The sequence below is a fragment of the Olea europaea genome, chromosome 10, assembly GCF_002742605.1.
Source record: "Olea europaea var. sylvestris chromosome 10, O_europaea_v1, whole genome shotgun sequence".
In the NCBI taxonomy this organism is placed as follows: Eukaryota; Viridiplantae; Streptophyta; class Magnoliopsida; order Lamiales; family Oleaceae; genus Olea; species Olea europaea.
In genome coordinates, this window is record NC_036246.1 from 31,705,226 (window position 1) to 31,726,691 (window position 21,466).

General features: G+C 33.9%; 2 protein-coding genes across 3 annotated transcripts; one reads left to right on the plus strand and one right to left on the minus strand.

Annotated features, from left to right (window-relative positions):
• Window positions 1-1,175: 1,175 nt before the first annotated feature.
• On the plus strand, window positions 1,176-10,777 carry LOC111401846 (exopolyphosphatase PRUNE1-like). 2 transcript variants are annotated; one of them, XM_023029786.1, is made up of 13 exons: window positions 1,176-2,033; window positions 3,127-3,760; window positions 4,681-4,865; window positions 5,097-5,177; window positions 5,257-5,298; window positions 5,384-5,431; window positions 6,072-6,158; window positions 6,478-6,604; window positions 6,715-6,795; window positions 9,067-9,192; window positions 9,486-9,550; window positions 9,801-9,906; window positions 10,466-10,777. In XM_023029786.1, exons 1-13 carry the CDS (start codon window positions 2,010-2,012, stop codon window positions 10,561-10,563), a joined length of 1,704 nt encoding a protein of 567 aa, XP_022885554.1. In that variant the 5' UTR covers window positions 1,176-2,009; the 3' UTR covers window positions 10,564-10,777. The 2 variants fall into 2 exon arrangements, with proteins under 2 accessions (XP_022885554.1, XP_022885555.1); XM_023029787.1 differs by having other exon boundaries at window positions 5,387-5,431.
• A 713-nt stretch (window positions 10,778-11,490) lies between these two features.
• On the minus strand, window positions 11,491-19,839 carry LOC111401847 (lysine-specific demethylase JMJ18-like). The gene is given in 14 exon segments (XM_023029788.1): window positions 11,491-11,888; window positions 11,890-12,032; window positions 12,510-12,701; window positions 13,000-13,084; window positions 13,086-13,101; window positions 13,195-14,218; window positions 14,406-14,774; window positions 15,363-15,524; window positions 15,839-16,063; window positions 16,155-16,661; window positions 16,748-16,825; window positions 17,025-17,096; window positions 17,939-18,043; window positions 19,502-19,839. Coding segments are annotated over 13 exon segments (3,081 nt in total). The 5' UTR covers window positions 17,951-18,043; window positions 19,502-19,839; the 3' UTR covers window positions 11,491-11,692.
• Between the last annotated feature and the right edge of the window lie 1,627 nt (window positions 19,840-21,466).

The window sequence follows — 21,466 nt, forward strand, 5'->3', positions numbered from 1 at the left end:
CCAACCATAATTAGCCCTTGTTTGACCCCCATTAAATTCAATTACATTACATTTCATTTTTCTATCTCCTATTTTCAACCACACAATCTTTCATAAAATAATATTACACGTAAATCGAAAATTTTTCCTTCTTTTTCAACCACTCATTTTTCAAAAAAAAACTATTCCACCAATTTTCATTTTTAGAAAATGGGGGGCCAAATAGTAGTAGTAATTGTTGCTACTAACCATAGACAAAATGATTTTTTTTCAGCTCAGACCATGTTGCCTGGGCTACAAGATTAATTATTGTGGGTCAAAGATTAAAAAGGAAGCTCATGATTCAGAGCACCAATTAAGGTCGACTTAGTATAATATTCAATATTTTTTTTTTTTAAACAAAAGTAACTTTTTAACTGAAAATTCTACAATTTTGTCCAAATATAATTATTAAAATTATCTTAAAAATATGGTTTGAGAGTTAATCTTGGTATATAAATAAAAGTTCTTAGGAATCTTTCACTAATATGATTTGTCAAGAATCAATACTGAGACAGAGTGAATTACCCAAATGGTCACTGAACTTTATAAAACATTTTCACCGGGTCACTGAATTTTAAAAATCACTCAATTCATCACTGAACTTTACTAAAGGTTTTCACGGGATCACTGAATTTTAAAAATCACATCATTCATTATTGAACTTTGCAAAAGGGTTTCACAGAGTCACTGAACTTTGTAAAATGTTTTTCAAGGGTCACTAATTTAGTGATCCCTGGAAAACTTTTTGTAAAGTTCAGTAATGAATTAGGTGATTTTTAATTTAGTGATCCCGTAGAAACTTTTTGGAAAGTTCAGTAATGAATTTGATTATTTTTAAAGTTCAATGATTCGTGAAAACTTTTTACAAAGTTCAGTGATCATTGAATAATTCACTCACTGAAACATAATTTATATTATAGGTACAAGAATAACACAAATTAAAGAAAAATCAATAAAATGTCGTGTATCATAGATATTTGGCACCCTCAAAAATTAAACGCTAAAAAAATATACGATAATTAAGGAATAAAATGTATTACCTTTTTAAGAAGATTATCAACCAAAGCGCATGGTGCAGATAAATTATATTAATGAATAGTCTACTTATATTTCAATTTCAGATAATTATAATCTAATCTATGAAATGACACATTTTTACCAATTTCGATTCACAAGCAAATTATTTCCAATTTTACTCTCGCCGCTGTTCCCTTTTCACTTTTCTTGCTTTCATGTTTAGTGCCTCTTCTGCAAAAGCAAAGTCGCCTATCACATGTATGTTTTCAGGGTGGAATGTCAAGAGGAGCAACTACAAAAAGTGGGCCGAAACGGCTCTTAACTATGTATAAATATAATTAATTTTTGTGTAAACTCGGGTTTTGCATGAAATTGCATTGTTCTTGGACTGTAAATTTTTTTTATCCAATCATTAGAGAATAGATTACGTTTTAGGATGTTAATAACACAAATCGTGAATTTCAAATGTGTAAAACTCAGTTGATCGGTTTACAAACTTACTGGAATTTACTTCCCTTATTATTCATGAGTTATTTTTTTTTTTTTTCCATTTTCCGTGATTAATCGATAAGTTTTGTCTTATTTTGCCGCTGTCACTTTTCATCTTTAATTTTATATAGAAAAACTTGAACAAACAATTTGTTGAATTTCTTTCGGCGATTTAGATGAACTTTGAAAATGATGAAATCTAGCAAGGGGAGATTTTTTTTCACCTGGATTGATTTGATCGATGATTCGACCGAGAGTAGTATAGTAAGTCCAAGAATTTGCTTCGAATTCGATGGCGGATTTGACAATGTTTACAATCAAAGGGCAAAGCTTTGGCTCTGCCGCTCTTTCTCTCTCTCTCTTTCTGTCTTTTACGCACAAGTACATTTTCTTCAAGAACCACAAGCATATACCTTTTTCTATTCCATTCTCTGTGTGTATTTACTGGCGGACTCTCCAGGAGGATTCCAACTTCTGCTATCATGAAGCCCAGCGTCAATCAACAGGTAAATTGCTTCTCTGTTTCATATGTAAGCATTGCATGCATAGTTAATTCCGTTTGGTTTTGTACTTTAATGATTTGCAGCAGTTCTATCCGCTATATTTGTAAAGGCACAATGAATTTTCTTAGAGGGAGGGATCATAGGGACTATGGCTTTAAGGCTTTGATAAGAATCAAAGCATCTTGTCTGTTATGGTCACGTTATAACTTCACACTTGTACGGTGTAATCAGCTGGTGAAAAGTGAATAGTTTGGGCTAAACACATATTCTTTCTGGTTGTTGGATTTATATGTGTGTATATCTAATGTCGTGTTTATGTAGAAAAAAGTGAATATAATTTTGCTGGAGCTTTGAGTATCTCACTTTCTTGATTAGAGTTGTGAGATTAAGGCCAGTTATGATGGTCCACTTAAATGTTGGGTTGCTATAATGGGATTTAGATTGAAGCAATTGCGGTGCTTCAAAGTAAAAGTAGCAATTTTGATATTGGCTCTAGTTAGATGGTATAGGAGAAATGAGGATGAGAGAGAAGAGACAAGAAAAGTAGATATGAGTTAGAATATAGAAGGAAAAATGATATGAGTATGGAAAGATGAAGACAATGTGAAAAAAAATTCAGCTGAGCCTCAAAATTGATGAAGTATTTCATGGCCATAGACTTCATTTTTGTTGGTAGAAATAAGGTTCTATTTAATTTATAAAATGTGGAAAAATAATAGAAGAATTGAGGGGAAATCTGTGTGGATGTGGAAGAATCTGCTTAGAAATTACCCAACTTATCGAAATTTTCTTCCATTTTGGAGCTTGATTGTATGATCATTAAACCGTTGTTATCCATTGCATGAGATAAATCAGTATCTTTTAATCTCACCTTGTTTTTTCTTCATCTGCTGCTAATTTAATCAATAAAAACAAGACAAGGACAAATGATCATATGATCCTATAATTCTTATTCATGCCCATTAATATTTAATATCTCCATAAGTTACGGCCCCTTGTTTTTAGAGCAGCAACTATTTGCACTAATAAATCTAATTGTACACAAGCAAATATGCATCATTGCTTTTGTCTAATTATTTATTTTTCCCCTTCTAAGGAAAAGTACATTCGTGCCCGTGATAACCCTTTTTTTGACGGGATGAGAAGAGGTGAAGCAGCAGTTCTAAATGGGGGTAGGATCTTTGACTTCCCGGAAAAATTATCTGGCAAAACCATTTACAGGTCAGCCTCAGACATTGGTGATCGAGGGTCCAAAGAAACTAATGATGCCATATCTGAAGATGTCGATTACAGTCCAACACATCCACCCTCAGACATTGTTCTTGAACCTATTGGAAGATCATTATCTGGGAGGTGGTCGAAAACTTCATCTCCGCTGGCAGTTCCTCTGTCAAATTCAGAAGTTGACTATGATGGCGTAAATATGTCATCAACAATTTCCAATCCGAATGACTGCAATGAAAATGAAGAGTATCTTAGTCTGACTGGCTTGGCAAGGCCTGGGATTGAAAGATCATACACAGTGAGTAAGAGAGGAACAAATCTATCTAATGTTCCTCTTCCTCCTTCAGCAGCACTATTTTATTATGGGAATTCACCACACATGGAAGTTGTTGAATCATGTGAAGGTGTCTGTAAGCTGAATATGTATCTGAAAGCTAAAAGGGATTATGTGACTGCTGGCATTCCTGGAAGGTTCTTGCATGCTATAATTGGGCCAGATGTCTCTGGTAACTCCCATTTTTAGTTGGATTGGGACAATTCTCAGGGTTCTCTGTCCTTTCTTCTCTCAGTTCGGATTATTTTTGTTTAAATTGCAAACATGAAATTAGTTATCTGTAATTGTCAGAAATGATAGGTGAAATATTCTTTCCTGTTAACTGATGGCTGTCGGCATGACAAAACTTTAAGCTGTTCGTGCCCCTTTTTCTTTTGGGTTGGGGGTGCGTTGTTGTGGATAATCTATTTTTTGTCAGGCTGGTTATATGACCTAATTGATGTTCTTCCATCAATTCTTTTGGCAAAAGTCGTGAGCTAATTATACTCAAGTTCTTCAGAAAATGTTCTAACTTAAACTAAAATCAAATGTATTAGTATCGGGACAAAGACTATATCATGCTTCTTCACTGTCGAAGCTGTACTTTTGAAGTCCCAATAATTTTGTTTTGGGTACATTGTTTAAAACACAGGATAGTTGGTTAACTCTCTGATAAAATATGAAACCTTTTGTGATGTTACTCTCTCTTTTGATTTGTGCAATGATGTTTCTGATTGCAACATATTATTATCTATAAGTTGGTCTGAGCTATTTTAAAAATTTTCTATGATTTGAACTCCATTAAGTGGAATAGTAAAGTTCCTAAAAAAATTTATTGAGTGAATCTGAAACTAAACAGGAAAATTGAGAATGTTAAGATTACTTTCCATTTCGACATCCACTTTCATAGGCAGGGTCTTGATACAGTGAATTAGAATTGGTCAAGCAAGATGTTAACTTTTCTTTTACTTTTAGATATTCTGATCAAGGCAAGTGATTGGATATATCTGTTCTTGCTTACATTCTCTTTTATTCAACAGTTAACTGGTAAATCAATCATCATTGACTAAATATAAAGTATATGCTTGTGTATTCTAACATGTTAATATGCAGATGTTGGATCTGTGGCTTCAACAATCATGTATGCCTTTTATCTTGGCGAGACACTTAAGAGCAACCAGTTCTGTACTGTTCCGATCCTCAACATGAAGAGGGAAGATGTGGTTTCTCGTGCTGATCTCAAGTGGCTGTTTGATTCATGCCATATTGATATGTCGTGCTTAATTTTCATTGATGAGGTATGTTTATAATAATTTATTTGAATTAGATGGCTTTTACTTGTCTTGCAAATTGGCTAGTGATGGTATATCTCTTTCAAATTACCAGGTTAATTTTTGCTTCCTTTTGTCTTTTCCTGGCTACTTAAGATTTTCTAAATCCTATTGATGGAGAATTTGTTAAAATCCCCGTCTTTTCTGGTCTCCTATCAAATATTCACTTTTCTTTCCTTTTTTTATGATATTGAGCAGATCGACTTGCACTATTATGATTTGTTTGGGAGTCTTAAACTAGTGTTACTCAACTGTGATAAGCTTCCATCCAAACAAGAGGTAAATTTCTTAACTTTTGATCCACTCATTTTGCTGCTAACCTAATCGATATGACGAGTATTTACCACTTTTGGAGCAGGCGCTGAAAGAGGCTTTGGTTGAAATCTTTCACTGCGGAAAGGTGTTTTAGATGATTCGTTGTGGTTTAACTTTAACACACTTAAAATCTGTACAAAGAGTATTTTGACATGACTTCGTCTTTTTAGCAGTCTGATACTTCATATTCTTGGGTTGATTACGTCATCATGGGACAGGTACTACAATTATAGCATAGCACTGAATATTTGTGATCTTTTATTTTCTTTCTCTTTAAATCATATTTGAAAGAGGCTAAAATCAAAGGGGAAGAGGACCTATAATCTCATTTTATAGATAAATGCATGACCTATACTCTCATGTTATAGATAAATGCATGTTCTGTGAGAAAAATTGGTGATTATTATCACTTTTATGTCAACTTTAGTTAGACATATATTTTATTCGAGAGAAATGTTTCTTCATAATCATTTTGAGAAATTGAAGGATAAAGCTTTGGAAAATAAGTTCTTGCTTCTATTTTGCAGTGAATTATGCCTTTTACTTGTCATTCACAACAAAATGTTTTGTCTTGCTAAAATTATTGAACAGTACTTAATTTGAAAGCTGATTATAATATCAAAGGAGTAGGCATATAATATATGTTAGTATACTCCTACTTCACAGGATTGCTCCCTCTGGAAAAGAACATTCGGATACTGAAAAAGAAAACCACTTCAAAATTATAATGTGGGAAAAAAAATCATGTTGAATGCTCATATGCATCCTTGACTAAAAGATATGCAGTAATTCTTGGTTATATTCCATTCTTATAACTTACAAATATGCTTAATGTGATGCTTTCATGTACTTTTACAGGATGCCTCCTGCTGCACAGTTATTGCTGAAAAATTTGCATTGACATCACCAGAGATATTGGCAGGACAAGGATTTAGTCGACTTCTGGTACCTCGCGATAAATTCTCAATTTTGTGTTTTTGTAGCCATTTAACTTAGATACAAGAGTTCCTTAATTCTTAAGCCTTCTATAACTGCCGTTGTATGAATTTTGAACTCTTGAACCAGTGTTTCTAGTCTAAAGAATAAAGATCATGTGGTCAAATTTAAACTTTGATTCCACATTAATGAAAAATTAATGTCTTTATTTTTTTCATTTACTCCCTCTTTTGAATGACGATGATTTTATTCCTCAATGCAAATATAGGTATGTGCTCAGTTTTGAAAAATATTTCCGGTATCAATTATCTTGTCATTCCACTTGCAGTTAGCAGGCATTCTTTTGGACACTGAAAATCTATCAAGCCCTCAGTGTACCTCCAAAGATAAATACATGGCCACGTTGTTGCTTAATGGAGCTGGTCGATATGGATGCAATGGTCTTTACCAAATTTGTAAGCCCAAATTTTTGTCACTTTTTTTCACATGTTTCCCTTTTTCAGTTTATGCATCATTTCACTGAATGAAGGGACTGATTCTGAAGCTACACTTATTTTTAATTCAGTGAGTTACAAAACGCACGGCGTATCCTACCTCAGAGTAGGAGAAATTTTGCGGAAGGAGTTCAAAAAATGGACAACGTTAGGTTTGCTTATGTCCTCCCCTTCAACTTGATGTTTGGATTTTAACACCTGCACGTAATGTTTTATCTTGAAAGTTACTAGTTCAAACCTAAAATCACCTAAAATGGGTGAATAGGTGAAAACTGCAGAATTAAAATTAACAATTAACAACAACAAGTCACTTATTAATTGTTCTAGATGTTTAGTCAATTTGTCCTATGTTGAATTGTCACAATATGTAATATGAAAGCAATAAAGAATACATGAATTGTTGACGGAGAAACCCAACTAGGTAAAACTCTAGAAACAAGCCAGTAACCTCCACTCAGGGATGTCAAACGGGCCGAGCGGAGCAGTGGGCTCAATCCCAAGAGCCGAGCCTGCTCGTTGAGCCCACGAGCCATTTTTTACAAAGCTCGTGGGCTCATCAAAAAATATGTGAATTTATATAAAAAAAAAAAAATCAAAAAATGTGCAAATTTACCTAAAGAAATTTTAAAAATTTTAAAAATTCACGAGCTCGCGAGCGGCTCGTGGGCTCGGCCTGCGAGCTCGTGGCTCGTGAAAGCTTGTGAGATTACAAACCAGGAGCCCGAGCCGAGCTCGTGGGTTAGCTCGACCCATTGCCATCCCTACGGCCCAACTATAGATAATATGAACTTACAGTGTAATTCAGCCTGGAAAACCCACTAGACTTGATGGTCTAATTCCTACAATCTCCAAGATCCGCTGGAACGTGCTTCACTCACACTTATTCTCGATCTTCTAAAATTATCTATCTTCTATGGGTCACTATGAATGCCTTGTTTTTGTATTCTTCCTGTGCTTCTGGTCCAACCTTCCTTAATTTTCAGCAATCTCTAAAAACTATTTAGAAAGTACCTTCATGTATGGGTATAAGAAGGTGGGTGTTTTGGATTATGTGAACTTGATGTTTTTCCCAAAGTTGTGGTTGTATAAACTCAAGAATCAAAGCATTAATCTAAGGCTTGAATCTTTGAATGATGTTATGAAGGAGAAATATAATGAACAACCACCACAAAATTCGTGTTAGAGTTTGGGTATATATAGTAGAAGGTATTTAGGTAGTATGGGCTGATTAAAACTCTTAAAAAATGGGAACTAGAGTTTTGCGCGTAACACCATCGCTCAAGAAACAAGCTAGGAACAAGTGTGTCACTCGAGCAATAGCTAGTTGACAAGCGGGCGACATGGTTTCTGTTTTTTTCGCTCGAGCATCATATGGGCAATAGGCTAGCGTAAATCCGACGGCTCTTTCATCTTTGTTCCAAACTCGAACTTTATATACCTAGTTCATTTATACAACATCTCACTTGACTCCTTAACTTTTACAACTTGTTATATTAATCACTTTGTCTAAAGAATTACCAATACAATAAATGCCTAACATATCTCATCCATGTTTTCTTGAAATTTTTGATGGGGAATTAGATGGAATGTAAATATTTCTAATTCTCAATTTATTTACTTACTATTAAATATATCACCCAGTTTTAATTTTTGCTCTCAAGTGAATAGGCTGAGAAATTGTGTTTCTGGCTAATGAAAAATTTGTGTACATTGGTAAAACTGCTGGACACATACAAAGTATATTTGATGATTTAACTGTTTCCCAAAACCATTACCACAATAGTGTATTGCTGTTATCATCATGAGCAACAAATGACGGGAAATAAATCAATTGTTGACTACTACCTGTCCAATGAATTCCATGAGTTTTCATATAATAAAAATAAACAGTTTTTTCCTGATCTCTTTGATGATGTTTTACTGTAATGCTTTCAATATGTTGGTCTTTATGGAGAATGCTGGAATTTGAATGGTCGTATATAGGGGGTGAAAACCATATAGAGGCATATCTATTGTTAGGAGAATGTACAAATATAAATGAAAATCAATTCATGGTAATATGGATTCAGATTTTGAAAATTTTACTGCATAAATACGTTGTTTAGAATTTTACTTGATAAACACCTTGTATATCTTAAACTAAGAATATGATGGAGGACCAAATCATATACATTTGATATCTCACTTTAGACGCGAAAGATTAAATTTGGCAATGAGTTGACTTCTCTTTTGTAGCTCTTTATGACAGATTTTTTATATGAAAGTAACTCTTTGAATTTTATTTTTACTTTTTGAGACTATTTTAGTTTGACTTCCACATGCATCTTGCATTTGTTGTATTCTGGGTTTCCTGTAAGGCATGCAATTTACTTTGCCATTCAAAACATTACTCGTTCCACTGACCTTAAAACTTGTGGAACCAGGAAAACCAGATGGTCGTGGTCCTAGGTTGCCAGCATCAAATATAGGGATGAGTTCAATTGGAGTGGAAGTTGCACAACTTCTATCACATGACAAAACTTCAACACAAGAAATCATCCAATTCCAGCGTATTTACTTCTTCTAAACTATATTTCGTCTGAAGATTTAATTATCTTGAAACTAAGATTTATTATTCCTTTAAATGGTAGTCATTTATTACAAGATTGTGCAGACTATATTAATTGAGATGGCCTCAGAAAGTTTTGCAATTTGGCTTGTTTTGTTCCCAGCTATATTCTTGAAGTTTGCCCGTGTTGTCTTTCTTAAGTAATCTATTTTAACCAACGTTTAGGATTCAACTCTAATTTATAAATTTCCATTTTCATCACTTCTTACTGTTACTATATTTTTTGGTTTGCAGAATTGGAAAAACTATGCCTACTTATTGTCGTTTCTGGCTATTACGATTCTGAGAATAAGTTCAAGGTTAGGACACGACGATGACGGTGACTGGCATTCTTTTTCTTATACCCCCACCCTCGCTTTTATGCCATGCAATAAATTTCTTTTTCTTTCCTCCTTTTTTTTTGGTTTTTTATTTTATTTATTTATTTATTTTAATTTTTTTTGCTAAATGATATTTCTGAAGAGCATTATGCAATTTAAGGTTATGCCTTTTGCAACAAATGCATCATAATTAATATGTCTGAGTATTTCCAATTCTGATGCAATTTAGAGGGAAATACTGGTCTCTGCTGAATCTGCTGAGTTTATGAGAAATCTGCTACAATACCTCAATTCATATTCAGCCCAGCTGCCACTTAAAGTTAAATATCAACCAGGTCTGTTTGTTCTTATCCTTTGTACCATGTGTGACTTGCAAGCAGGTACCATGTCTGTGCCAGCACCATGTCTTAAGTAAAATTTTTACCTGAAATCAAGCGTGCACACATTTGTAGTCCTGAGCATGCAGACATAAAGATGGGGTCGTCATGATTTTCATTTTAAAATATGATATTGTATTATCTGAGTTTGACCTCATCTCCGTGCTCTTGGATTTGATCCTAGTAAAGTAAGCTTTATGGTAAGTCTTATTGAACTGCAAAGATAAAAGAGTAGTCATAAAATATGAAGGAAAGATTTAATTGTTTGACTTAGTTAATTCAGGGTTTTGCTTCAAGGTACTGAGTTATGTGCGTTATGAAATACTAAGAAATTGAACATTTTACCTAAGGTGCCATTTGACCTGGTGACAGTTCAGTGCACAAATCAACTATGGCTGGACTTACTGGTTTAGAAGTCTAGAATTATGCCTTTGAAATGTACAAAATGTATCAAATTTCTTTAGAAATATCCATCGAATTATTGTTGTATGATTAATATTTTCCTTTGACTCTGCAGGTTTAAAAGATGAGATGAGAGTGTTTGAGATAGATAAAGTTACATCAAGGAGGACTATTGAAAAGCTCCTCGAAGAATATAGTGTTGTATCGAAATGAACTTGTGAAATTATTGGAATGCTAAATTAAACAGTATCCCTGCATTAGCAAAGTGGAAGGCTAGAGTTGCAGCTATTCATTTTCAAGCAGCATTTCAGTTGGCGAGTGTATTTTGTTTGAATTTCTCTTCTTCTTCTTTTTTACAAGATACATAATTTCTTAACAGCATTGTCCACCATTAGTTTCTCATAATTTAGTGAACCATTTTGCAATATGCTCAATATATTCACACCACAAAACTAATAGCAAGACTATTCATAACATTTACATATTAACACAAGTTTCAAATTTTTTTCAATCACATTCTTATTTTCGAATTAACATAAATCGCTCTTGATTATAGTTTCTTTCCGAAATTTTCTTTAAGATAAAGAAAAGATTCATTTGTCCATTGTATTTTTAAATAAACAAAACAAATAATAATGCAAAATTGCAATTAAATATTTGATCCTCATTTTAGAGCACGTTAACAATATTTTTTAACGAAAGTCGTGATTAAGGACAAGATTTTCTGATCAATGGAATGTTAAAAATAAGAATGTTAAGATGAAAAAGTTCAAGATATATTTGTGATAATGACTAAAGATTAATGACCTTTCATGTATTTAAAATGTCAAGTATTCATTAAAAAAATAAAAAATTGTGGTGCGAATGTAACCACCTTTGCAATATCATATCCGGAATATGAGAATCGTGCGAACGAGTGACAATTTCAATTTCAAATTCAAATCAAGGGAAAAAAGGCCAAAAAATTAAAATGTGAATAGAGAAGGAATCCCAGTCGAATTGAAATAGGCCTAAAACTTGATAAAGATTAGTTGAGTAAGATTCTTCATTGATTCAGTTGGCGGATGTCAAGTAAAATTATACATTAACCAGTGATGAATTCATTATAAAATTTAGTGACTAAATGGATCATAAAAAAACTTTAATGACCAACTTAATATTTCGCATAAAAACTGAACTCAAAAGCTCTTTATCGAACAAGGCCACGTCAATTTTTTTCTAATTTTTATAAAAATCTATACCATCAATGCCACAAATGATTGCACCCTGTTTATACCGATTAGGAAAAAGAATTGCATAACGAGACCAAAGAATTTTGCTATCTAGAATCCAAAAAACACGGTTAGCTGTCAGACTCTTTTTCGTATTCTTTCGCTATCTCCTCTGTCAACGTTGCAAGTGCTACTCTCCATTTGGAGCTACTCGACCCATTGCATAATATTCTATGCATTACTTCCATCTCCTGAGAATCAGCTTTCCTCAATAATCTTCGGAATATGTACTGTATCTTATCATCAGATAAAGAATTGCTGCTGCCTATCAGAACTACGTGCTTTTGCCCCTTCACCATGCCTCATTTCCACAGGGTGCTCTCTGGCAGCCAGAGAATCACCTGAAGTGGATAGCATCTTGTTCTTCCAGTATTCAATGCACTGGTGATGCGGATCAAGAGCCTCAATTGCCTGAATATGTTTGCGTTAGCATGTAAACATTTGAGAAACTAATGCAAACAAGAAATAATTTCACAAGGATCACTAGAGAAACTACAAAGTCAGGACAGAAAAATTGTAAAAAATTCCTGTCTAAACTGGGATCAGTTTTGAGTCGAATCTAGTCATCCTAATGATTGAATAGCATTTTCAAGAAATTTGGATGCAGGGGTGGTTAAAAAAAAAATACACTTTACCATTTTAATCCAGAAATGACAACCACCCAAGCCAATGATGAAGGTAAGAAGAGTTTCCAGTCAGGACTTTTACCAACCCCACATATGCAACTATTTTCCACCAATGTACAACTAAAAAGAAAAACAACAAATTCAAACTTTTAAGTTTAGCCAGATATGCTCTTATAATCTTTCCAACAGACGGCATTAACAACTAATTAGTCAGTCGCAACAAGTGACATAAAGCTAATATAGGTAAAGGTAAGGTTCTTACATGAACAATGGACGGGGAAAGAAATCCGAACATTTCGAGACCATTGATGCAAGGCAGTAAGGATGGCAGTCCTTGCTTCCCTGACGATCTTTGTGTCTCTATTTCTTGATTAAGTCTCTGCAGCACCATTTCCCAGCATTTTTCTGGAGAGACGTTCGTAAAACTTTGGTATGGATGATCTTCTAAAGTTACCTGATATTGGATCTTGAAGTCAGAAATTTTTTACATGATGTCATAATCAAGAGAAATTTCAGGCAAGCACTTGAGGACAATTTATTCTTCATTGAAAATTTAAGCACTTAGCATATACTTCATACTCCAGAATCTTTTATAGATGATCTCGATCAAATATAATAATATTCTGCATTCTTTTGTCAGATTAATTTGCTAATATTGCGTATAATATACTTATGTTAGTATTTGCATATAGCACACTGTGTTCTGTTGAAAAGAAAGAAGATGTGCGCGCTTATATATATAAGAAGAATACCTTGAACATAGGTCCAAGTAGCCCAGCATCCAGGATTTCAGATACATAGTTACTCTTAATCATAGGGTTGCATACATTGAAGAACTACACAACTTTTAAATCCTGCAACCATCCAAGTATACAATGTAAACCATTAGGGAAAAGGTCATTCCCTGGACAATCTAGTGTCTAGTATGAAAATAAAATTCCACATGCCTTGAGGGAATATGGCCTCCTTGTTGCACCACAGCTTTCCATAAACAACAGATCCAAATTTTATAGGATCCACATGGAAGCTTAACTTCTGTACAGAGTCTGGACTGACCTGACAAATCCCATTAAACAAGAAGTCCATCGTTTCAGTTTTTAATGAGCTTGTCTCTGGAACACCTGAAGGTGGACTAGAAAAAAGATCAACCCCGAGCAGCTTAGTTCCAACAGGTGCAACGCAGCAACCCATATTACTTGACTTTAGAGGAAAACCGTTGTCTGAAGCAACATTGGATACAGTCGAACCACAATCACTCCCCAGTTGTATTACATCCTGCTCTCTTTTTGAATCCAAATCCAAATTCATTTGTTGCATACCTTTTGATTCCCTGATTCCACCAGCATCTACAATCTCATTTTTACAGCTATTAAAAGCTTCTCGAGACCTGATTCTGTGGTCATCAGACGAGTCATCAAGACTCATATCAGTATGGCATTTCTGCCCTATCTTAGAATCAGCGTCTAGGCTAGGAGATTCAGGTTTATCCCCGTTTCTCGTGTTTTGAGGACTATGTACACTATAACCTGGGTTCTCAATTACATGTGACGATGTGCTAGGAATTTCCATTTTCTCAGGGAAGTTAATTCCATCTCCATCTCTAACTTGAGCCAGTATCATGGTGTCAACATTATTACTAGTTAATGGAACCAATCCAATTTCCTTGGACACCCATAATTCTACACAATCCATGCTCTCTTCCAATGCCTTAACAAGCATGTTCAACTCCTCCATGGTGTAGCGGAGAAGGACAAATCTGTTTTTTGGTTCACATGAACAGATGAAATTTGCATGTTCAAGACATGCAAACTGCTCCAAGGAACAACTGCAACAAGCAGCAGATAGGTGCAAGTCAAAGAAGCATGAAAAACATTCCCTCTCGATTTTCAGATCAAAATCTTTTTCCATCTTCCGAAAGCACGTGACTTCTGAAAGATTCTCTATTCTTTTCTCCTCTAATTGAACCCTTGTCTGTAATTTAAGAGAAAAAATGAATATCACGAGTAACAATTTAAGAGTAAACAAAAATGGGTCTGTAGATGCACCATACATGTATGTACACATTGATGGTGTAGTACAATTATGTAAATATGAAATATTATTGTAGTGGTCAACATATAAATTAACTTGATTATGGTTTCTATATCCATCAGTTCACCTTGACTGCCTTGGTAAGCATCCCATCCTTCCCACAGACACTTCTCCATCTCAAATTTTCTGAATTTTCTTTCTTCAGAACTGAGAGATCCAAAAGTGCCCTGACAGCTTCCTGAGCAGCAGAAAAAAGCAACTTATCGTGTGACAACGACGTCTTACGATGTTGTGCACTATAGAGCTCCACTGCATTCTGTCCATGTTGTAACCAATCGACAGGCGCCACATTTACAGCCTCCGCACAATTAAAGCCACAGTTAAATCCAGAGTGATAAGCTCTTGGAAAGGTAAGAACAAACTCCCCAGAATGCTGGACGGCTCGATACACTGGTACACCCTCCGACTTTAATACTGAAGGAGACAATTGAGTGACCTGTCACATACAATCCCAAACTTAAAGCATACATGAAAACAATCTTATATCAAGATGATAGAATAGCATTAAGTATCATAAATTGCAAGCCTACCTACTGTTTTAACAAGAAGAAAAAGTTTAGATATTGCATATATTATTTTATTTTTATTTTTGAATCAACGCCTACTTCTGGTATAATACTGGAGTGGACTAAAACAATACTATAAATAAGTTTTTAGCTTCTTTTTTTGTTTAACACTGTCCACATGCCGTACTGTACAGTCCACCCTACCTACAAGCCAGGAGTGATTTCCTATTGTAACCTGATATGTCAGACTTAGAAACTACATATAACTTGTTTAGTGATGCAAATACTTTCACTACCAGAAATCTCCCTCAAAAATATCGAGAGGCTAAATATTTTATTTTTCAAACAAAGGAAAACAAAAACATGAGCACACATATAGTACTTCAATTGTTGCTCATCCCCAGTGGACTTGATCTCCATGTGTTTGACTTCAGATGCACCAATTCGTTCACAATCACGCATAAGAAGAAAGTGATGGCTATGTACTAATCAGAAAAGGTTAAAAATATTGAGCTTACAAGTTCATGAAGTAAGTCAGGTTGTTCTTCAAACAGATCCGGCAAGTGCTTTCTCATTGCATCTTCCAGTGCAGAGGCATGACTTGCAGGCACTCCATACCAAACTTTTGGATCACCCCAGTGCAAATAGTTCAGTGAGTAGAGATGGTGGTCTTCAACATGCTTTTAATAAATATGCAAAATATAAACAATTGCTTCAGCTCCAACAACAAAATGACTTTCTTTATGGAGTAAGTGAAAAAAGAAAAAATTTAGCATAAACATGAATGGAAACCAATAAGCATTTCCAAATTCCTGATCTTGGAATCAAAGTTTCTTCTGAGATCACGAAACAAGTTGTATCGTTTTTAGTATTAATACAAGTAAAAATTTGAATTCGAATCTTCCAACACAAACAAACACATAGTAATCTTATATCAAAAGAACGGGTAAAAACTTTATTCAGAGTTTAAACTATAGAAGATGAACTAACATACCCAGCAGAATGAAGAGAAGCACATTCCTACGTAAAGCCAGGGTACCACCACCCCAGAGATATCGCACTCTTCAAAACGCAATACAGAACCAGGCAGACGTGGGAGGTTATTCAGATTCCAGCCTGATGTCACATATTGATCAATTACAGTGTCGGTTGATAATGATGACTCCTTAGGAAATCCACTCCTGAAGGTTCCAGTTTCCAAATCAGCTCCATAGTATACCTATTCAACATACAAAGTGGAATACAGTTTGTAAGTTATGATAATAATTTCAGAAGAATATCAATCTTATGATATCACATGTTTTCCATACCTCCACCTCATCTTCTGGCTTCTCAACAATCCGCCAGTACTCGCCTTCAATATCTTCAACCGATGGTAACAATCTTTTGCCCTCTACACTCTCGATAACACTTCCTTCTCTTGTGTCGTTAATTTTGAAATAAGATTCTTTAAATTCATCGGAAAATTTCTGAAAATCCTCGAGTGTAAAGTCTGATCCTGATTGGAAACCAAACTTCTCCTCCGAATCAGAAGCAGCATTTGATTCTAAATCTTCAGTACGGACACGTCTCCTTGGCCTAGAGCTAAATTGTGTCCTACGCTTTCTCTTTCGATGTCTTTTCTTTCTCATCGGTTCTCTATTTTGAAGTAAGTCAACTTTCTGGATTCGCGTAGAGAATTTAGCACATTTCCATGCATTCTTGTCTTTAAGGGGGCAAGGTGGACTCCATGATGGAGGAGGTACTATTCTACATATACCGTATGCCTCGGCCATGGGCCGTATGCTTTCTATGTAACCAATTGTATCTTGAAATTCCTAAACAAGAAATTATATGTCTAGAAACTTAAACATCGCTAGAAAACCAGAAGAGCTCGATTTCTATATCAGATAAAAACAAATACCTCAGCAGTTGGATGAAAGACAGGAGCTTCCTCCACAATGGGCCTGCAAGAATCAAAAGGATTCCAATTTGCTGATACCTGTTCCAAGAAAAGAGGTCCAGTGGTTATTATTGCTTTAGATGTAGGAACTAGGGAGCCCCGAGTTTGATTCTCAAAATGTTCTTTTGCTTTCCCAATTTATGTTAGCTCTTTTTTTTTTGTTTTGCCCCTACTGAAAAATAATCTTGGGTCCGCCCCTGTTGGCAACATTGTCCGTGATCCAAAAAGCTCTTCTCACCTTTTGGCTTCGCGGACTTCCTGGATTCTTGTGGATTCTGTCACTTTTCTGCACATTTCTGGGAGCATGATCCTGCAAGAAAATTGTAGTAGAATTTACTCATATCACAAGATAATTTTTTCCTCTCAGTTAACCATCACTAGTGTGTGCGCGCGTGTGCGCACTTACAATAAAGCAGAACACTTGAATAAGAAAACTCGTTCAAGAATCACATAATGCTTATCACTGTTCCTCTATTTAGTCAATAGATGTTAGGCAAATGATCTTATTCATCACAGGCAGCCAAAAACAGGAGAAATAGTGTCATGTTCTCTTGGATTCTTAATGTGTAATGCTTATGAAAGATTTATTCTTCCATTTGCATCTGTACAATACATGTAGATATACATACAATAATATCTATTGGTTCTTATGAAACAACAAGAAATGAAAATTATACTTCATAAGAACGCAAGGCTTCCATAAACTCAAAAGGGCTTTCTTAACTTTATGGTTAGTACTCTAAAGTATGAATACAGCTGTTTTCCATAACTAATTATTGCTGAAAATATATGATGACTTGCCAGGAATTCATGGAGGAGTTCTGCATTTAATTTAGCGGTGTAAAGATGCAAGAATTGAGATTTTACTAGCTAAATAGTCGTACAATAAGAAATGAAAATGTTACATGGATATGATCGCATCTCCTATTTATCATCACTACATATTCCTTGATATTATAATTTTTCATTTTGTAAGGTACTGTAAACAAATAGATTTCATGCATTGAGTTGTATAGGTAATAATAGAACAGGAAATGATATAGATGGCAACAACACATACAAAATTCAGCATATTTCAACACAAAAAACTTCAAACTGCATTCATTTACAACATATAAAAGAGTTCGGCATAACACAAATAAAGCTTCAAACCTTCGATCTCATTATTATTCAATTTCGACAGGAAGCATATATTAGCCGTTAAACTTCTTGCTGATCGATGAATCTTTTGAAAAGCCGTTGTATAATACGTTGGTCCTGTTGTGAAGTTGAATTGAATTGAATGAATGAATATGGCAAAAGAAAAGGTTAATATTCATACAAAATAATAGATAAGTAAAGACGCATTTCATCCAAAGGGAATGGGAATATTTCTCTTAATTGAGTCACTTAATAAATCGAGATGCTGTTAATAATTATAATATTTAAGATCTCAAAGGCTTCAAACATGAAATTGGAAGGAGAAGGTATGGTTATGACCTTTCTCTTGCAATGATACACTCAAAGATTTAAAGTCGGCGTGAATTTATTTGGCATGTTTCTACCTAAACTCTCTCTAATAACAATTCAAAGGCATCTCTCTAGAAGTATGGGCTAATAAGCAGAACTTGTGCATAACCAGATATCCCATTTTTGCTTGTGGCATATAAAGAAGAAACAAAATAATTAATAGTGTAACATGATTTGCCACCATGAAGCATTGAATCCTGCAAGCCCCGTTACGGCAGTTCATTAATGGTTGATAAAATACCTCCAAAACTCCAATATTAAAACCTATATCACAATCTAAATCAACAAAGATCATAAACATGCTATAACAAATATGAACAATACATCATCAGAGGCAAGCAACCCTTGCAAAACAATAGGGCAATTTGATAAAATACGGATAACTATAATGATTTTTAGGGGTGGAAATGAATGAGATCTGCACATACAAACAAAGAAACCTAGTATTTGATCCAAAAAAGTGAAAATGCTATTCAGAATAAACCTAGGGATAATAGAGAACGAAGCGAAAAGACATAATAAAGCTAACCACTTTGATCTCTAAAAATCGGTACCAAGTAAATGTGTTTTACTGACTGTAAGGAGTTATGGAATCTAAACTGTTATACCTATGAGAGCAAAATGTAAAGGGGTCCTATCAACTGGTTCCGACCAATGATATATAATCAAACAATACAACACAAACCCATATAAGACTTTAAACAATTCTTGAAAGATAAATAAAACCTAAGTAGTAACTGCAAAAACTTCAACCAAATATGATCTTACAAAGAACCAGATTCAAAGAGTCAGTTCCAACTTTCTCATTCAATGCTTCATGAAAATAATTAATCGTGCAACAAAAATTAAAAACCAATTAATCCCATCAGCAAAAAAAGGGATAATTACTCATTTAAAGTATGTTGATCAAACCTTTTCAAAAATAAAGGCTGTTATGAAACAAATCACAGTATTTGGTCACAGATTAATGCCTTTTATCAAAGGGTAAAAAACAGGAACGTGACAACTAGGTAAATATGATCTGGTAAAAAAGAGAAAAAAAGAAAACCTCAAATACCAAAAAAAAGAAAAAAGGGTCATGAATTTGTTGACAGGACATACAAACAAAAACCCAACAGATTTTCTTTTTCACTCATTTATACTTATTAATATGATCTTTACAAGTTTTCTACGTTGAAAAGCTAAAAGAAGGCATCGATTGATTACCTGAATGAGGGTTAAAGAATTCCACGTTGGAGTCACCGTTACTTTTATTCTCAGAACATTGTTTTCCACAAATTCATTAAAATAAATTTAGGTAACAAAGTACTCTTTTTTGGAAAATACTAATAATAATTAATAATTCCTTGAGTGTGTAAGATAAGGAGTCTCCTAAAACGAGGAAGTTGGATCAGAGCGGGAGAGAAAAAAGGAGCGGCCGTGTTTGTTTCTGTTTTGTTGACATGTATGAATTCTTTCTGTAGGCGCACACTGGTTTTTAATGGAAAATCAGAAAAATGAAGCAAACCCAATGGGAATCTAAAGAAAAAGACGGTTCTATGGATCCGTAATTTTTCCGAAATAGGAGTCCCTGCATGTCCCAGGGCCCATGCTCTATATTTCAATATTTGGGTTTCTTGATTGGCAAATCCGCAAATCAAAGTACAAATGATTTTCAAGATTCTGTAATAAATATTTAAGATATGAAATTGTTTTAATGTCAATAAATTTCATTTAGCCCGTGTTTCAATCGCATTCTAGGAAAAAAATATTATTCATGTCAAATCGATAAAAAATGTATGATTAAAAAATAAAAAAAGTTTTAGATTTGCGGGTAATATTATTTTATAGAAAAATATGTTGTTGAAATGATGTCAAATCATTGTTAAAAAATGTATTTTTTTAAAAATAATGTGGCTTAAACAAGCCCTTAATGTTCTTTGTTGAGAAAATAGGAAGAAGTCAATAGATTTGTGTGTATTTTATTAAGAATCAGAGCCATAATTTATAGGTAAGAATTAGGGATACAATAGTAATAATTTCTAGAATTGTAGGGATAAAATTGTCATTTAATAATAAACTTACCATTTACAACACTCCCCCTTAAATAATACGTTTAAAAATTTTCACCTCGTTATACCTTGTTTGATAAAAAATCAATGGGACAAAAAATCAAACGAAGAAAAATAGTACAATTATTTTGGAATATTAAAAGTAAATATTGTCTCATTAAAATCTTGCTAAAAAAATCCAGGGGATAAAATCTAAACGAAGAAAAAAGAGTACAACTACTCCTCCGATGTTGATTATTAAAAATCTTTGAGTCGACACGTTTCAATCTCATGAACTAATTTGTTGGATATCGATGTCACCATTCTTTTGAAACTCATTTGTATGAAAGAATTTTTGAGAAATATGTTACTTCATGTCACTTTTGATATAACATCATTTGAATCGTGCAATACAAGCTGCGTTATCTTCAAACAAAATATTTTATCAACTTTTGAAGATTGTAGTTACATGGTAATTTAAAAAATAACTATTGTTGATCTCTTCGAGAGTCATACATATGGGAAGTATTATTTTGAGGGTAAATGTATTACATGTTATAGTCATTCATCGCATTAAAAATATGCTTTGTCGAACTAATAAAATAGAGACTTGTAATTACATCCATCACATGATGATTTATCTACTTATACAAGTTTTTGCAAAATTCATTACGTAAAGAATCGTACGTTTCAAATTACGACTTTACTTTATCCATTTTTATTTCGCATAAATATACACCTTCAGTGTTTGGAGTGTAGATTCAGAAACTTCATATTTCTCTAGTAAATTCAATTTAGGATTGCGTCTCATTTATTTAACTAATCATTACTTCAATCGATACATTTCAATGCATTTATTTTGATGCTTTGCTATATGATGCAGTACATCACGTGTAAAATTATTGTCGACAATTTTTTCTTTTCTTGTTTGATTCTATTTCTTTCTCCATGATGATATAAGTTATTGAAATATCTCAATTTTCAAAAGATCGGGTACCTGAACCTCTTTTTGGGTTTTATAATTTGTTACGTCTAAATACTCATCAAGACTATATGCTTGCTTAATGAGACCATCTTTACTCATTGCTTCATTTTTGTTTGAAGACTTTTGTATTAAAATCGAACACTATCATGTTTCAGA